At 37.7% G+C, this 14,633-nt stretch overlaps 2 protein-coding genes and 1 long non-coding RNA gene across 3 annotated transcripts; 1 reads left to right on the forward strand and 2 right to left on the reverse strand.

Moving 5' to 3' along the window:
• Nucleotides 1-388: 388 nt before the first annotated feature.
• On the reverse strand, nucleotides 389-1,778 carry LOC133716510 (metacaspase-1-like). The gene is made up of 2 exons (XM_062143214.1): nucleotides 1,351-1,778; nucleotides 389-789 (listed from the first exon to the last, which is right to left on the reverse strand). Exons 1-2 carry the CDS (start codon nucleotides 1,760-1,762, stop codon nucleotides 389-391), a joined length of 813 nt encoding a protein of 270 aa, XP_061999198.1. The 5' UTR covers nucleotides 1,763-1,778.
• Nucleotides 1,779-6,953: 5,175 nt separating this feature from the next.
• Nucleotides 6,954-10,661, forward strand: LOC133715340 (ATP synthase subunit delta', mitochondrial-like). The gene is made up of 2 exons (XM_062141809.1): nucleotides 6,954-7,339; nucleotides 10,056-10,661. The coding sequence occupies exons 1-2, from the start codon at nucleotides 7,079-7,081 to the stop codon at nucleotides 10,398-10,400; spliced, it is 606 nt and encodes a 201-aa protein (XP_061997793.1). The 5' UTR covers nucleotides 6,954-7,078; the 3' UTR covers nucleotides 10,401-10,661.
• On the reverse strand, nucleotides 10,435-11,923 carry LOC133715341 (uncharacterized). The gene is made up of 2 exons (XR_009849035.1): nucleotides 11,285-11,923; nucleotides 10,435-11,249 (listed from the first exon to the last, which is right to left on the reverse strand). It is a non-coding gene; the product is annotated as an uncharacterized LOC133715341 (long non-coding RNA).
• Nucleotides 11,924-14,633: the final 2,710 nt, after the last annotated feature.

Raw genomic sequence — 14,633 nt, forward strand, 5'->3', positions numbered from 1 at the left:
ACCACCAGAACCCATACTTCGAATGGTATTACGCATAGATATGAGTAAGCTCCCATATGTGGCTGCCTGTCCACGCTCGATTGCTTGGATGAAAGAGAAAGTCATGGCACCTGTTGATGTGATCTTGGATAACCCCAAAAAGCATCAATCAGATGTTGTGGAAATTGAAGCTATAAACATTAGTGAACTCGAGACATTTTTTTTTTTTTTTCAAACTTACTGATGTCTCCGCAGAGGTTTGATGGTCATCACAACCGCTGATAGATATAACTTGTCCACCACTTGTTCCTTTCCATACGCCTGATGGAGGGCGATGATCCTCCCATACATATTTTCCACCCCTAAATCAAGGGATATCCACATATAGAAATCTTATTTTAGACAAGCACTATTCAAGTAGGTAGACATAGAAAGCGAAGCAAGAAATGCATAACTTCTTATTACACCCGGCCACTAACCTGTCCATTCTGCAAAGGCATGGCAAATCCAGTATGGTGCCACTATGACAAGAATCTATAATTGCATGAAGCTTGACCCCATGTGGAATGGGCCTAACAATTGCTGCATTTATCTCATCATCAACAATCATACCCTGGGTTTCGAAGTCAAGGGGGCAAAGGGTTTCATCATATCCATCAACTTCATCACCATGATAATTCCTCTGCCGTGAACCATGACCAGAGAAGTAAAACAGAAGGGAGTCACCCGGTTGACATCCTTGTACAAGCCAACATAATGCCCTTCTAATGTTGTTTTTATATGGAATCTTATGTGGGTGAGTTTCTTCTTCTGCAGTACAAAATATGTAAAGAATTAACAGTACAAATGTTAGGAAATAAGAATACGATATACAATTTGCCAAAGGCTATTACTTTGCTTCTATTTGCCAAATGATTCCCATCAAGACAAATATGCAAGCATTTTTTTTGAGATGGCCGGATATATAATTTTTCTGTGTCATTTGGTTACCAGAAAAGGATGATTTCATACTAGAAGGGGAAAGGTTATTAGGAAGCTTCTCTGTTTCCTAATTACCTACGTTTAGGCACTGGTAATTAGCTTACCAAATATGATGAAAATCACCCAAATATTCATCATACTACTACGTACTATATATTATCTTCTCCGATAACTAAACCATTAGCTTTCCTATATACAACATCTACTTAACAAGATATCCAACTGCATTTCCCATCTAAATTAACTGTCTCCTCATAAAAACTACCCTAAAGCTTCGAACACCTCCATTTCTCAAGTGTGAGCCTTTATATGGTCTAAAGAGTCCAATATAACACGTAAATGTAAAATTATATATAACAAGCAATATTCATGAACATGATCGATCCATACCAGTGAGCATGAGAATGGAATCTTCTGGAAACTTGAACTTGGTGATGAGGAGATACCGCATGCATTTGGCGTCATTGATGCAACAATTGAGCTCATCCCTCGAGTTTCTATACGATATCCCGCAGATCACCGCCTTCTTCCGCCCATGCACGTTCGGCGGAGGTCCTGGTGATGTATGGGGGAAGCAGGCATGTGGTGGTGGGACGTTTATAAGGGCATAGTAGGGTACGGCACTATGGGGGGAGCGGGGGAAGCCCGGAGAGGCGACGCGGGTACTGGCATAGCAGCGGCCGCAGCGGACGGATGTGCCAACGATGTATATCGGACTCACAGAAGGCAGCTGGATTTGGGTCTGGCAATAGCAACAGTCGACCACTAGTAGTCGTTGGCCTCCATAATTGCTCATCATCATGGAATCTGGAGGAGAAGTGCATGTATGAGTTGAAGAGGAGTGAATTTAAGGAGTTTTGAGACGAACAGAGAGAGATGGCTGCTGGGGACATGCATGAACTGGTGCATGCGGTGCTGGGAATCAAATTCTTCTATATAATGAAACTGACAACAACTGCGATGCGGGGCTGTATCTATTAAAGCTCAATCTTTGATTTACATATTGCGTCCAAAATCGTTGGATCTTATGAAATTCTTTAAGGGTAATGTGTTTTGCCCGACCAAGCTCCATTACAAGGCATAGAATATGATGTCTACAGTCGTCTATAGCCTACTGGGAAGCTCAATGTTTTTATTTTTCACGTGCCTAAATGATTACTTTTCAATGAAATTGTTTTATATTTGCAAGCTGCCGAACAAACTAACGAGTGTCCTCATTGAAAAAACAGGTTTAATTAAGGGGGTGAAATTTGCACACCCCTTTTTACATTCTACACACTCTTTGCCTTTTTTTAATATTTCTTATCAATTCACTATATTTCTCTTCCAAAATTACCCAATCTCTCTCTCTCCCCCTCTCCCCTTCCGATCCAAATCTGACTCTCTCTCCCATTTGGGGCTTGAGAAACGGGAGAGAGAAGAGTATCCATTTGGGAGCTTCATTTTCTGTGATTGTGGGAAGAAGGCGACGGCAGAGACGATATGGGCTGCGGCGACAGCGATGCTGACTAGTTGGGTCTCAACAAGGAGGTGAAATTCAGACACGTGCCGCGCTTGAGGTGCTCGGAGGCTGTTCTGGAGGGGTTTGAGGCTGAGAAAACGACGTCGCAGAGAAGACACTTGAGCTTCACAGCTTTGGGGACGTTGGTGTTGGGGTTGCGAACCATGACGGGCTCCAAGTGAGCCCAGTACGAAGCTCCCTTTTCTCAAGCCCCAAATCACCAAATGGGGGAGAGAGTCTGAGATTTGGATCGGGAAGAGAGAGAGAGAGAGAGGGGTAGTTTTGGAAGAGAAATAGTGAATTGATAAGAAATATTTAAAAAATGCAAAGGGGGTGTGCAAATTTCACCCCCCCCCCCCCCTTAATTAATCCACTTATTTAAAGACAAACGAGCCTACTAAAGAATTAGAATCTTGACTAACCTAACCCTTGTAACAGTAAAACTAGTCACCCTGAGATCTCAATTGATGTAGAATTAAGTAGACAAATGGCAAAAGTCAATTTAATAGGCAAATAAAACTAAGGGAGGATCAGGATAGTTTTATGGCTCTTAAGTTGGATTTCAGCAAAGCTTATGATCGTATGGAGTGGGCCTTCTTGCGCAAAGTACTGGTAAGATTTGGCATTGCACAAGAGTGGATTGATGTTGTTATGCAATGTGTTAATTCTGTCAGATACTCCTTTTTGTTTTGTGGTAATCTGAGAGGATATGTTATTCCTTCTAGAGGCCTACAACAAGGTGATCTACTGTCACCATATCTATTCTGCTAGGGCTGAAGGTTTTTGTGCTTTGCTTAAGCAGAAGCAGAGGTTGGGTTTATTACCTAGAATTGCAATCTGTCAAGGAGCTCCTTTTGTTAAACACTTGTTGTTTACAAACGACAGCATGCTTTATGCTCAAGCTTCTCCTGCAGCTTGTTTTCAAATCCATAATGTCATTGAAATTTATGGGAGAGCTTCTGGTCAAGTTGTGAATTTCCACAAAAGCTCTTGTTGTTTTGCGTTAGAATGTTTGTGAGGCTGAACAGCTTGTGGTGACTAATTAGGTGTTGAGATAGTGGGTTCACATGAGCATTACTTGGGATTGCCGATGTTTGTGGGTCGGAAAAACACTGCCACTTTTGAATACATCAAGGAAAGGTTGACTGAAAAAATGAAGCACTGGTAAGGCAAATTGCTTAGTGGTGCAGGTAAGGATATTTTGATCACATATGATATTAGATGAGTATATAAATTTTCTCTCTCTGTTTTTTTTTTTTTTTTTTTTAACATTCTCTTTGATATATGTATATAAAGGGAACATTTGGCCATATTCTTGGTTTCAATTATGTTTTTTTTTTTTTGGGACAATATTTGAAGTATGTTCTTAAATATATATGTACGTCTTTCTTATGTAAATATGTACCTAAGCCCACAAGAGTAATATAAATCACAAATAAAAAGGATGCACAAAAGAAAAAAAAAGTTGAGAAACTAAAATTAATTACTTAATTAAATGCATGTGAAATTAAATAAGGGTAAAGAGGGAAGTGAAAACTTGTCTTTTAATTATATTAATTATTTGAATTTTTATCTTAGTAGAACACACATGGCATGCAATGAATAATGAAGGTAGAAAGGAAAAGGTTGGAGGGGAAGGTTGCTAGCATTCCTCCTCTGCACAATTTACTAATGATAAAACACTGGAAATGGCACCATTCGGAAAGAAAAAAGATCGTCATTTGGGATTATACATATCCGTTACAGCTGCCTAGAAAGGAGGCTTTGATATTGGGTGGGTGGTCTGGAGCTATCTAGTTGGTTTGTTGCTTGTTGAGATTTGGGGCCAGTTTCTGCATCATATTTTTCTTGGTAGGAGAGGACTATATTGGAGCCAGGGCTATAATTTAGCCCCATAAATATTATTTTTTATTCATGAAATAGTGAACCATCTCCAATAAGGCAGGGCTAAATTTTAGCCCTTTCAAGTATGTTATAGTTTTAAATTATGTTTTTCAAATTTATCATTTTATTGTATTATAATAATATTTTAATTTAGACCAAAATTAATTTTTGAGACAAAAATTAATTTTTTTAAAGTGTATGTTTGGATGAGGTATCTATGTGGTATTTTTTTTATAACATTTTCGCAAGTAAATCTCTAGATTTCCGATTAGATATAGTGTCAACGTGGCAAAACTAATCATTGTAGACCTTATCAAATTTTCGGATAGTATTTGTGAATGCCACGTGTCGCATTGTGATCAACTCCCTAGATTTTCGATTAAATTTTATACATACGTGGCTATTCTATCTTCAGCTTCAAACCTCAATAAAAAAAGTAGTTTTGATTGCATATATCACTATCTCATCTATCTCTTCTCTAATTGTTTGTTCAGTTTATAACTTTTCCTTATATTTTGCAATGAATTCCAACTGGTTTTTTCAGTGGAATGAGAGGCAACGTGAAGACGAGGAAGATGACGAAGAAGATGAAGACTATGATGCCTCCCTTTGGTCTTCTTCTAGTACCCCATTTTCTCCACGTTTGGGTCTTCTGCTGGGACCACCAATTTGGACTAGGCCAGCCAAAGGGCTAAACTTAGCCCTCTTACTAGCCCGATAGCCCTTCTATGGCTCTTTGGCCCTTTTAAAATTTGTTGTTGGTGATGAAATAAGGGCTACATTTTAGCCTTTGGCCCTTTGGACCTCCTTATTGAAAATGGCCTAAGCTTCCTTTTTTACCCCTTATGTTGATCTCTATATACTGTTCATTGGGGGTCATGTACTCTTTCCTTTGGCAATTAAAATGGATCCTTGTTTCATGATTGTTCAGGTTTTTACCGAATCTCATTTGTAGTAATCTGAAGTGAACTTTGCGGTAATTTTCGACATTGTTCTCTATCTTTAACGAGAGTTGCTGAAAGTATTGCATATCTATAGGTACATATATACACATGTATACTCAGACAAATTGTGAGATAGTCTTACGTATTATGTTGCTAGATTCGATAGTTATGGCAACAAATTCATATATGATGTCACTTGTTGATCTCTTATTTGACTGTTTCACAACATAATCTACTAGATTATTAACTAGGGATGTAAATTAGACGAGCCGGAGCGAATACCAGGGCGATCATGTTCGGTTAATTTGTTTTTTATTAAGCTCGAGTCGAGCTAAAGCTTGAAAAAAAAATTCCATGCTCAAGCTCGGCTCGGCTTGAATATTTTTCTTAAGCCCGAGCTAGGCTTGGTTGGGCTCGATTTATTGGACGAGCTCGAGCTTGAATAGGCTCGGCTGAGTTCATTTGACTTTAAATTTAAAAAATAAAAAAGGAAGAAAGAAAATTTAAAATAATAATCCAAAATTTGATGTCTAACCATCACACAAATCTCTTTTGACTTTATTGTAATATATTTTACTTAAATTCTCAGATTCTCTTTCAATTGAAAAGGAAAGTAATAAAAAGAATTAAAGATTTGAGATTAGAAAAATTATATTTTTATTTATGCTATAAATTTTCATGAGTTGAGCTTTAACAAATACCAAGCTTTAACAAGCTCGAGCTACTCATGAGCTAGAAGAGCTTAATATATCATTGTTCAAGCTCAGCTTATTTTTTTGTCGAGCCTAATATTGAGCTCAAACTCGGCTCATTTATCTTACGAACAGAAGTTGAATGAGCTAAAATTGAGCCGAATACAAGTCGAACATAAACTGTATCGAGCCTATTTACAGCTGAGAGAATTATATTTACGTAGATTATCTATTCATGTTGAGCTTTTGCAACGAAAAAGAGATTTGATTGTATTGTTGACTTGTTGTACATACAATCCTTTCTACTGCTGATAATGGTTTGCTAATTGATTGTGAATGCAACTTGCTTTACCTCCACCTCAGGCTGTCATCATCTTGGGATTTGAGTTCTTCTTTTTTAATTTTTTGTTAGTTCTGGTAAAATAGAAGAACATAATGAGCATTCAAAATTTTACAAAAAAGAGAGATGTATAGTAAATATATACATAGGGTTAAAACATATAAAATTTCTTATAGAGAAGTAAGCTCTAGATCGGCTATAAAACATTCCTCATTCCTACTAGCTTTTGGATAATTTTGTCCTCTACGTGTGTTATTGCTTGAGCCTTCCAAACTCACGCAACTTTTGATAGGAAGCTACACAAATAATTCAATACAATTTGGTTGTTTATGACTGTCAATGTTACTACTAATTATGGATTCAAAAAGGCAAATGCAACTTTGGCAACCGCCACCAAATTTTTGCATGATTTAACATGGGATTGTGTTGAAATTATTAGTTTTTTTTTCCTCTTATGTTTGATCCTCTTGAGTCTTGAGAAATTTAAAAAGCTAGTAGTAAGAACAATTCACCCTTTACATGGTGGGCTTCACTCACCACCTTCCATTGTTGAATGCAAAGCCCAGTGGGTAAAAGCCCAAACCAAAACATTTCAAAACCCGGACTAACCCATTCCCCCATCTCCTCCATTTCCCCAAATCGAACCATCGCACCCTAAAAAAGGCACCAATCAAAACCCTCTCCTCCAAAACTCGACACACTCTCTCTCTCTCTCTCCGACCCTGCGAGACCCGAGCGACCCCCTCTCTCCGCGACCATGCTGCGCCGCGCCACCGCTCTCTTGACCCGACCCGCATCCTCGCTCCGGGCCGCCCGAGCCTTCTCCACCGATGTCGCCGAAGCTCCCGTAGGCAACCCCGCTTTCAACGAGGCCTGGAAGAAGGTCATCCCTCACATCGATCCCCCCAAGACTCCTCTGTCCTTCATGAAGCCCCGCCCTCCGACCCCGTCCTCGATCCCCACTAAGCTCACCGTCAACTTTGTGCTGCCGTACGCATCTGAGCTCTCCGCCAAAGAGGTCAGTTTTTCGAAGCGATTTGCTGGATCTGTGAGCTTTTAATATGTTCGTATTAGCTTGGTTTTGGTATGAGTTGGTTGCTAATCGTGGTGGTTTTGACTTGAGTTGATTGGTGATTTTGAGACTGATTTGACGGTTTGATTTCATTTTGACTTTAGTTGACTGGCTAGTTTTGGATTCTCCATTGATTTGGAGTTTATCTGTAAGCATGCAAGTAGAGATGAACTGATCAATGTAGGGGCATTGGATGAAAAATTGTTCGTGTACATCCGCGGCATTGAAACATTGGAAAACGGCTAATAGATGTTTTTATCGGGAAAAGTAATGCAATGCTAGTTAGAGGTGAACCTCTATTTTGTGTTCTGTGTGCTTTCGAGCTCGAGGATCTGTGTTTTGTGCTTTTCTGTGAATGTACAACTTCTATTAGAAGCCTTGTGATGGTATTGTTAGCTGAGAAAGTCGTTCAATCTTTACTAAACTTATTTACTGAATTTAATAGTTTTGGAATTTGAATGGCGAATTTCTGGACACTGTGTTTTCCTAAGTGATTCTTTCATACTGCTTTTGTATATCATTAGCACATTGTTCGACATCATTGTTGATGTTTTTCCTTTGGTGTGTTTTGGCTAATTTGTGATTGAGAAACGTTGGAAGAAAGTGAAATGGAATTTTGAATCTAGAGCTTTTTGTTTGCTCATGTCATGCCTTGAGAGGTTCAAACTGCACTGCACTTAACTAGCCGCAGGCTCTTAGCACAATCCTGTCTTAATTGACTATTTAATTTTTTATATCCTGTAAGAGTCCAAGGGAACACGAGATGTGGTTTTTTTTTTTTCCATATCTGGTATCCGTGCTTTTATGCAGAAACTTTCTGGGTCGTCAGTCATCTATTCTTGGTCTGACAAACTATCTAGATATTTTGATATTTTTACCATGCTTCTGTTCGTGTGTCACACCGACTTTTGCAACTGATATATATGGTTTTGACATACACCGCATGCCGATTTGAATGGAGTGATTCCAAATCTATGGTTGCAGCATTCAGTTTAATTATATGGTTGAATTTCTTTTTCATACTATTGCAAATCTATATATGTAACTTTTGATTTAGAAGGAGAAGGAGAAAACAGATCAACTTTTGAATGAGTCCTTGGATAAGCCATTCTGCATGTATTGCAACTAGTCATGCTAATCCATTCAATCTAATCGTTTGTATTTTACTTTAACAAAAATAACAGTGTCAATTATAACTCGTACCATCCAAATTGATCCTTGATTTCATTATAACTTGATGTTGGCGAAAATTCCTCTCAATTTTCTTGCAAGGATGCTCTGAATTATTATATATAATATTTAAGTTTTTGGGTTATATAAATTTCATAGTCATCCTAGATTTCATTCTAACTCGGTGTTGGCAATAGTTCATATCGGTTTCTTGTAAGGATGCTTTGAATTATGATTTAGTGTGTGTTTGTGTGTGCGTTTTCAAGTTTTGGGTAATGTAAAATTCAGTCTATCCTGTTTACCTTATAATTCGACTGCACTTTGAATTATGATTTAGTGTGTGTTTGTGTGTGTTTTCAAGTTTTGGGTAATGTAAAATTCATAGTCTATCCTGTTTACCTGATAATTCGACTGCACATTGAAAAGTTCCAGGACCTTTGACTGGTTAACTTCATGAGAAACAGATGTTGCTTTCATGATTTTATAAAACCAAATACCATTTTCTTGTCAGTATTGTTGCTCGGTGATTGCTTTAGTTTTTGTCAATACTAAATGGGTCAACGTGAGGCAGGTTTTTGATATTGTCAGAGTTAAACTTGAATAACATAGTTTGGTGAATATGTTCGTGGTTGTATGCAAAATGAGTGTGACGGTCCTGTTTTTGTTGTGTCAAGGTCCAGTTTGCCATTCTAACGGCCCTTTGTAGTGTCAAGCATCTAAGTTCTTACCGATATGCCATTCTGTCAGCCCTTTGAAAGGCAATACGCTAAACTTTGCTTCTCATATCTGGGTAGTCTTATGGTCAGGTTGGCAGGTTCTCAACCTTTTGATTCATTGGCACACTTGAAGAAGAAAATCCTAAGAGTAACAAAAAATTTGTAGGATTGATTTTGTTTTTCCACATTGAATCCTATCCTGCCTCAAATTGTAATGCATTGCTTCTATGCATAAGATGTGGGAATTTCAGAGAACTGAAAATTAGATTTCTCGTTTGTCTATCTTTTATTCTACATATGTCTTGTGATAAACCAATGCTAAGTAGTACACTGACAGTTGATGCCAATCATCCAAAAGCGCAGTCTTATCCCCCACTCCATCACACGCGCGCGCGCGCGCACACACACACAAATTGCATGTCTTGGCGGATGCAGAGAGTGATACTTCAATGGGCTGCAATGACTGTGATTCAAGTTATGAAAATATATGGCTTGGTTAAATAGATGACAAACTTAGTGAAGTATAGGATCCAAGTTCTTATATCCAGTACCATGCTTGTTTGACATAGTAGTTGCATGTATACATGAATAAATACAAATGTACATATTCGTTGCATCTGCACACATGCTCACTTTTTTAGAAATTAGACTTTTTGCATCTATGCATTCTGATTTGGATATATACTATTTCTGCAAGTTTAAATGAAATACTGAGTAGAAATTTTTCTCGTGAATTAACTACCATGCCTTACGTGTTATGAACCATATCTCAACAGGTGGACATGGTCATAATTCCGGCAAGCACTGGGCAGATGGGTGTTCTTCCGGGACATGTGGGAACAATTGCAGAGTTGAAACCTGGCGTCCTATCAGTACATGAAGGAAATGATGTGACAAAGTACTTCGTCAGCAGTGGTTTTGCATTCATCCATGCGAACTCTTACGCAGATATAATTGCTGTTGAGGCTGTCCCTATCGATCGAGTTGATCCAAGTCTTGTCCAGAAAGGGCTTGCGGAGTTCACTCAGAAGCTAAACTCAGCCTCAACTGACTTGGAGAAAGCTGAAGCCCAGATTGGAGTTGACGTGCATAGTGCCCTCAATGCTGCTCTCACAGGCTAGTTTTACTGGTCTTTGTGCTCCCCTGTTAAATTAGTCCATTTCTACATAAAGTTCTGCACTTTGACAAATTTGATCGGTCTCTTGGAGCCAAATATTTCTGGACGTGTACTTTTCTTGTAGTTCTGTGTTGAATGTGGGAATGACTGGAAAAATAATATGTGATGCAACATCTGGCTTACAGAGTTGAGCAAAAACTTAAAGAAATGAGGGATTAGCAACATTGTATCATCCAAAAGAAAAAAAAGGTTTTTAATTAGGTCATCCCCAAGTTTTCACTCTACAATTTGCCCATCTAGCCTCTGAGATGATGTTCTATATATGTACGATGTAGTTATGATGAGTGATTCACCGAGTGAATTTTGAAATAATACTCCATCATTTCAAAGTTGTTCAGTTAAATCAAATTTAAATATGGGCTTTCTTTTGAAAATCATTACTGTCAGATGTGTTTTCAGAATTTATCAATTCTATTGCAAGGGCTGTGAATCTGACATCCTGTTAACCCCCATTGCGAGTAAATGGATGTTCTCTCTCTCTCTCTCTCTTTTTTTTTTTTTTATTGAAACAGAAACAAACTTACAAGCAAAAGGAAAAATCTCTAACAACTCCCCTTTCCAGCTGATCCAAATAGAATGCTGGGGACACAGAATTGGGAAAACAATAGAACCAGATCTTAGAGTCTGATGACTGTAGGCTAGGGAGGCTAAATGATTAGCAACAAAATTAGCTTCTCTAAAACCATGCTTGAAAATTATGGCTTGAACAGCTTAGTATCTCTTACTAACAATCTGATTATCCAAGGTACTGAAGCATTGCCCAAAATGCAGTCAATCAAGAGCTTTGAATCACCTTCCACAATTACATAATCAAGAGCTTTGAATCACCTTCCACAATTACATGAGAAAGCTTTTGAAGAGCAGCAGTGTGAAGACCTTCCCTTAGGGCAGTAGCCTCTGCAACTAAGATATTAGTAGATCCAATAGTCCTGCAAGAAGCAACTACAGGATTTCCATCAAAATTCCTAATAACAAAACCAATCGAGCCTTACCATTCTTAACAACACCATCAAAGCTCAGCTTAACAAAATTATTTAAAGGAGGTTGCCATTTTATTTGGAAAAACTTAGACATTTTAGGATTATACCTAAAAGCATTAGCATTAGAACATAACTGGTGTAAGATCATAGCTTCATGTCTAGTTCTATTAGGAGAAGACATGTTCTCTTTTTTGTATTTAGGGTTTAGAAAGAATATGGGAATTGAAACTAATTGTTAATTGTTTTTGTGTGCAGGGTTTAGTGAGAATGGGGATGTTTCATTACCTAAACTGAAAGTTAGTTAGGGTTTAGTGGTAAATTGGTAATAGGGAAGTTTCATTACCTAAAACAAAAAGTTAGTCGTCCTTGTATTTAGGGTTTAGTACTTTAGTGAGGATGGGGAAGTTCTAAAAGTCAGTTGGCAATGTCGCAGAATTGACTTGATCAAATGCTAATGAAAGCTGTGAACCCAGAAAAATGGTTATATAATGAAGGCTCCTCGAGGCATTCCTTCCTGTTCTTTTCCTAGAATAACACGAGCTGGAAACGTGAATGATAAAACTAATTAAATATGATTAAATGATTAACAATGAAATCATAGATTACAAGAAGATTAAACAAGTGGGAACCTCCTAGAATTATCAGACTTTGTATACGCGGCTCCAAACTATCAAATTGGCATGTCAAAGACCCGGAGGCCATTAATGGGGATATGGCGAGGGGAAGAAGCTGAGTTGCCTATTGTATAATTAGGGTACCTCGTGTAGGGTCTTATAGTTTTTGTCTCAGATCAACGAGTACTCGCATATATTAAGGCTTTAGAGTAAATATTGTATCAAAATCTTTTTATTAGCTGTCAATGTCAATTAATTTTGAGAAATTTTAAATATACACCCCTAACTACTTAATACACATTCCTATTATTTTATATTTCAAAATAAATTTTATAGGTAGTTTAAAGAGAAGTTTTAAATACACACCCTAATTACTTAATACACACTCCATACTTAATACACCACCCATTTAATTTCTCATTCTAATATTCTACTAAATACACAACCCAAAGTACCTAAAATATCTTTAATCTCAAAAATCATGATATATCCTATTATTTGACTATATTAAGGCTACTATTTAATAACTTATGTTGTTCATCAAGCAAAGTAATTTCTAGCAAATTAAAAACCCAAAGGAAAAACCCTAAAGCCGAGCGTTCTCCGTTTTGCTGCAACATCTTTCTCGTCCGGCGGCGCTCCGGCGTCTGGGTGGCCTCCGACCTCGCCGTCGTCATTGGGTTGCTGCCGGATGGGAGATCGCTATCTATCGCCCATAGGACTTTGTCGGAGGGGTTCTGTTCCAGGTTTTTGGTCAGTTTTGGTTCAGTTGGGTTGGTGGCGGAGGGGTGGTTGTGCTGTTACTTGGTCCCTGCGATGGTTTATCTTGGAGCGTCGGCGCCGCCTGGGATTTCGATCGACGGTGGTATTTCGATCGACGGTGGTGTGGGCTTGTGAGAACCCAGATCGGGGCGGGTTTTGTTCCATGGTGGCGCAGGTCGACGGCGTGGCTCGGGACAACGTGGGTCGGCGGCCTGGCGGTGTAGATTGTGACGACGCAAGTCGGCAGCATGGGTCAGATGGAATTCGGCCGGCAGGTGACGAAGTACGACGAGGGAGATGGAAGAAGATGGTGGACTGGGCCCGAGTCAAGCTGATGGGCATGGAGTGCTCTCCTTGGTGGCTACCCTATTGGGCCTAGTTGTTGGACTAGGTTCTATCCTAGTCCATTAGCTTCTAAAATTGGGCTAGGGTTTAGGCCCTTGGCCCAACCCTATGTTTTTAGCTTTTTTGTCTAATTACACTAAGTTCCCTTGTATTAGGAACCTAACAACCCTATGTGGTAGAGGCCTATATTCTATGTCTCCATTTATCCATAGTTTATAGGCTCACTTTAAGTGAGCGGTTAGTTCAAATATAGGTGGTCTATTTTCTATGTATCACAGTAGTTTTGCTACAACTTCTTGATCTGTCTAGTTGAAGGCAGCAGAAGGATATGTAATGGCCATCTTGGCATGCGTCAATGAAATCCACATTCCCTTAAAAAAAAAAGACTATTTAATATGATTAGTATATTCTAGTATATTGATGTTTTTAAATGACCATATTGATTACTTGTGTTACTTATTCAGAAATCCATAAAGATTTATTATCCTTTAAATAGATGCATATAAATAGGTTTTATATTATTTGAGTTCTCATCCACCAAACACCATGTTGATCAAGTATAAAATTATGTGTTGAACTTTTAACCAAAACTATATCACTAGTTTCTCTCCAATGGTGGAACTACAAAGTTGTCATTAGAGGGGTCAAACAAATTAACAATTACAAATTTTTTTCACCCGTGATGTTTTATATTAGAAAATAAATGGATTAATCGTATCTCTTAGAAAAAAGAAAGAAAAGGAAAATAACTAAAAAATGGGAGTAAAACGATCCGTTTTAAAAACATTTAATACCATTGATTTTGCAATTCTAAATATTATGGCTTCTAACCTCATTTAATTACAATTTATTTAAGAAAAAATTAAATTAGATAGTTTCTAACTTTATTCTTGTACTAAATTAGGAGGCCATGTATAAAAATTTGTTGTGTTTATCTAACTATTTATACATAAATTATTCTATATAAGGAAAATATGACTATTTCTTTCTTTCTTTCTAATGCATAGATGTCTGTTTTGGTCATTCAACCTACCTACAAAATCTAATTTGAAATATAAAATAATAGAGATGTGTATTAAGTGATTAGGGGTGTGTATTTAAAATTTCTCTAGTTTAAATGACCAAAACAAACATTTATATATTAGAATAAGAAAAAAGATAGTCATATTTTCCTTATATTGTTCTATCATTGTGTATAAATGAATAGATAAACACATCAAATTTCTATACATGGCCTCCCTATTTTTGAATTGGCTCGAGAGGCGATAATAGCATTCATCACAAGCTAGAATAGGTCGTTACATACCCTTCCGCTGATACAAGAATAAAGTTAGGAACCATCTAATTTATTTTTTTCTTAAATAAATTGTAATTAAATGGGGTGAGAAACCATATAATTTAGAATTTTAGAATCAATGGCATTAAGTGTTTTTAAAACAGATCGCTCTACTCCCATTTTCTACTTAATTTTTTTTT

This window comes from Rosa rugosa, chromosome 6, assembly GCF_958449725.1.
Source record: "Rosa rugosa chromosome 6, drRosRugo1.1, whole genome shotgun sequence".
Lineage (NCBI taxonomy): Eukaryota > Viridiplantae > Streptophyta > Magnoliopsida > Rosales > Rosaceae > Rosa > Rosa rugosa.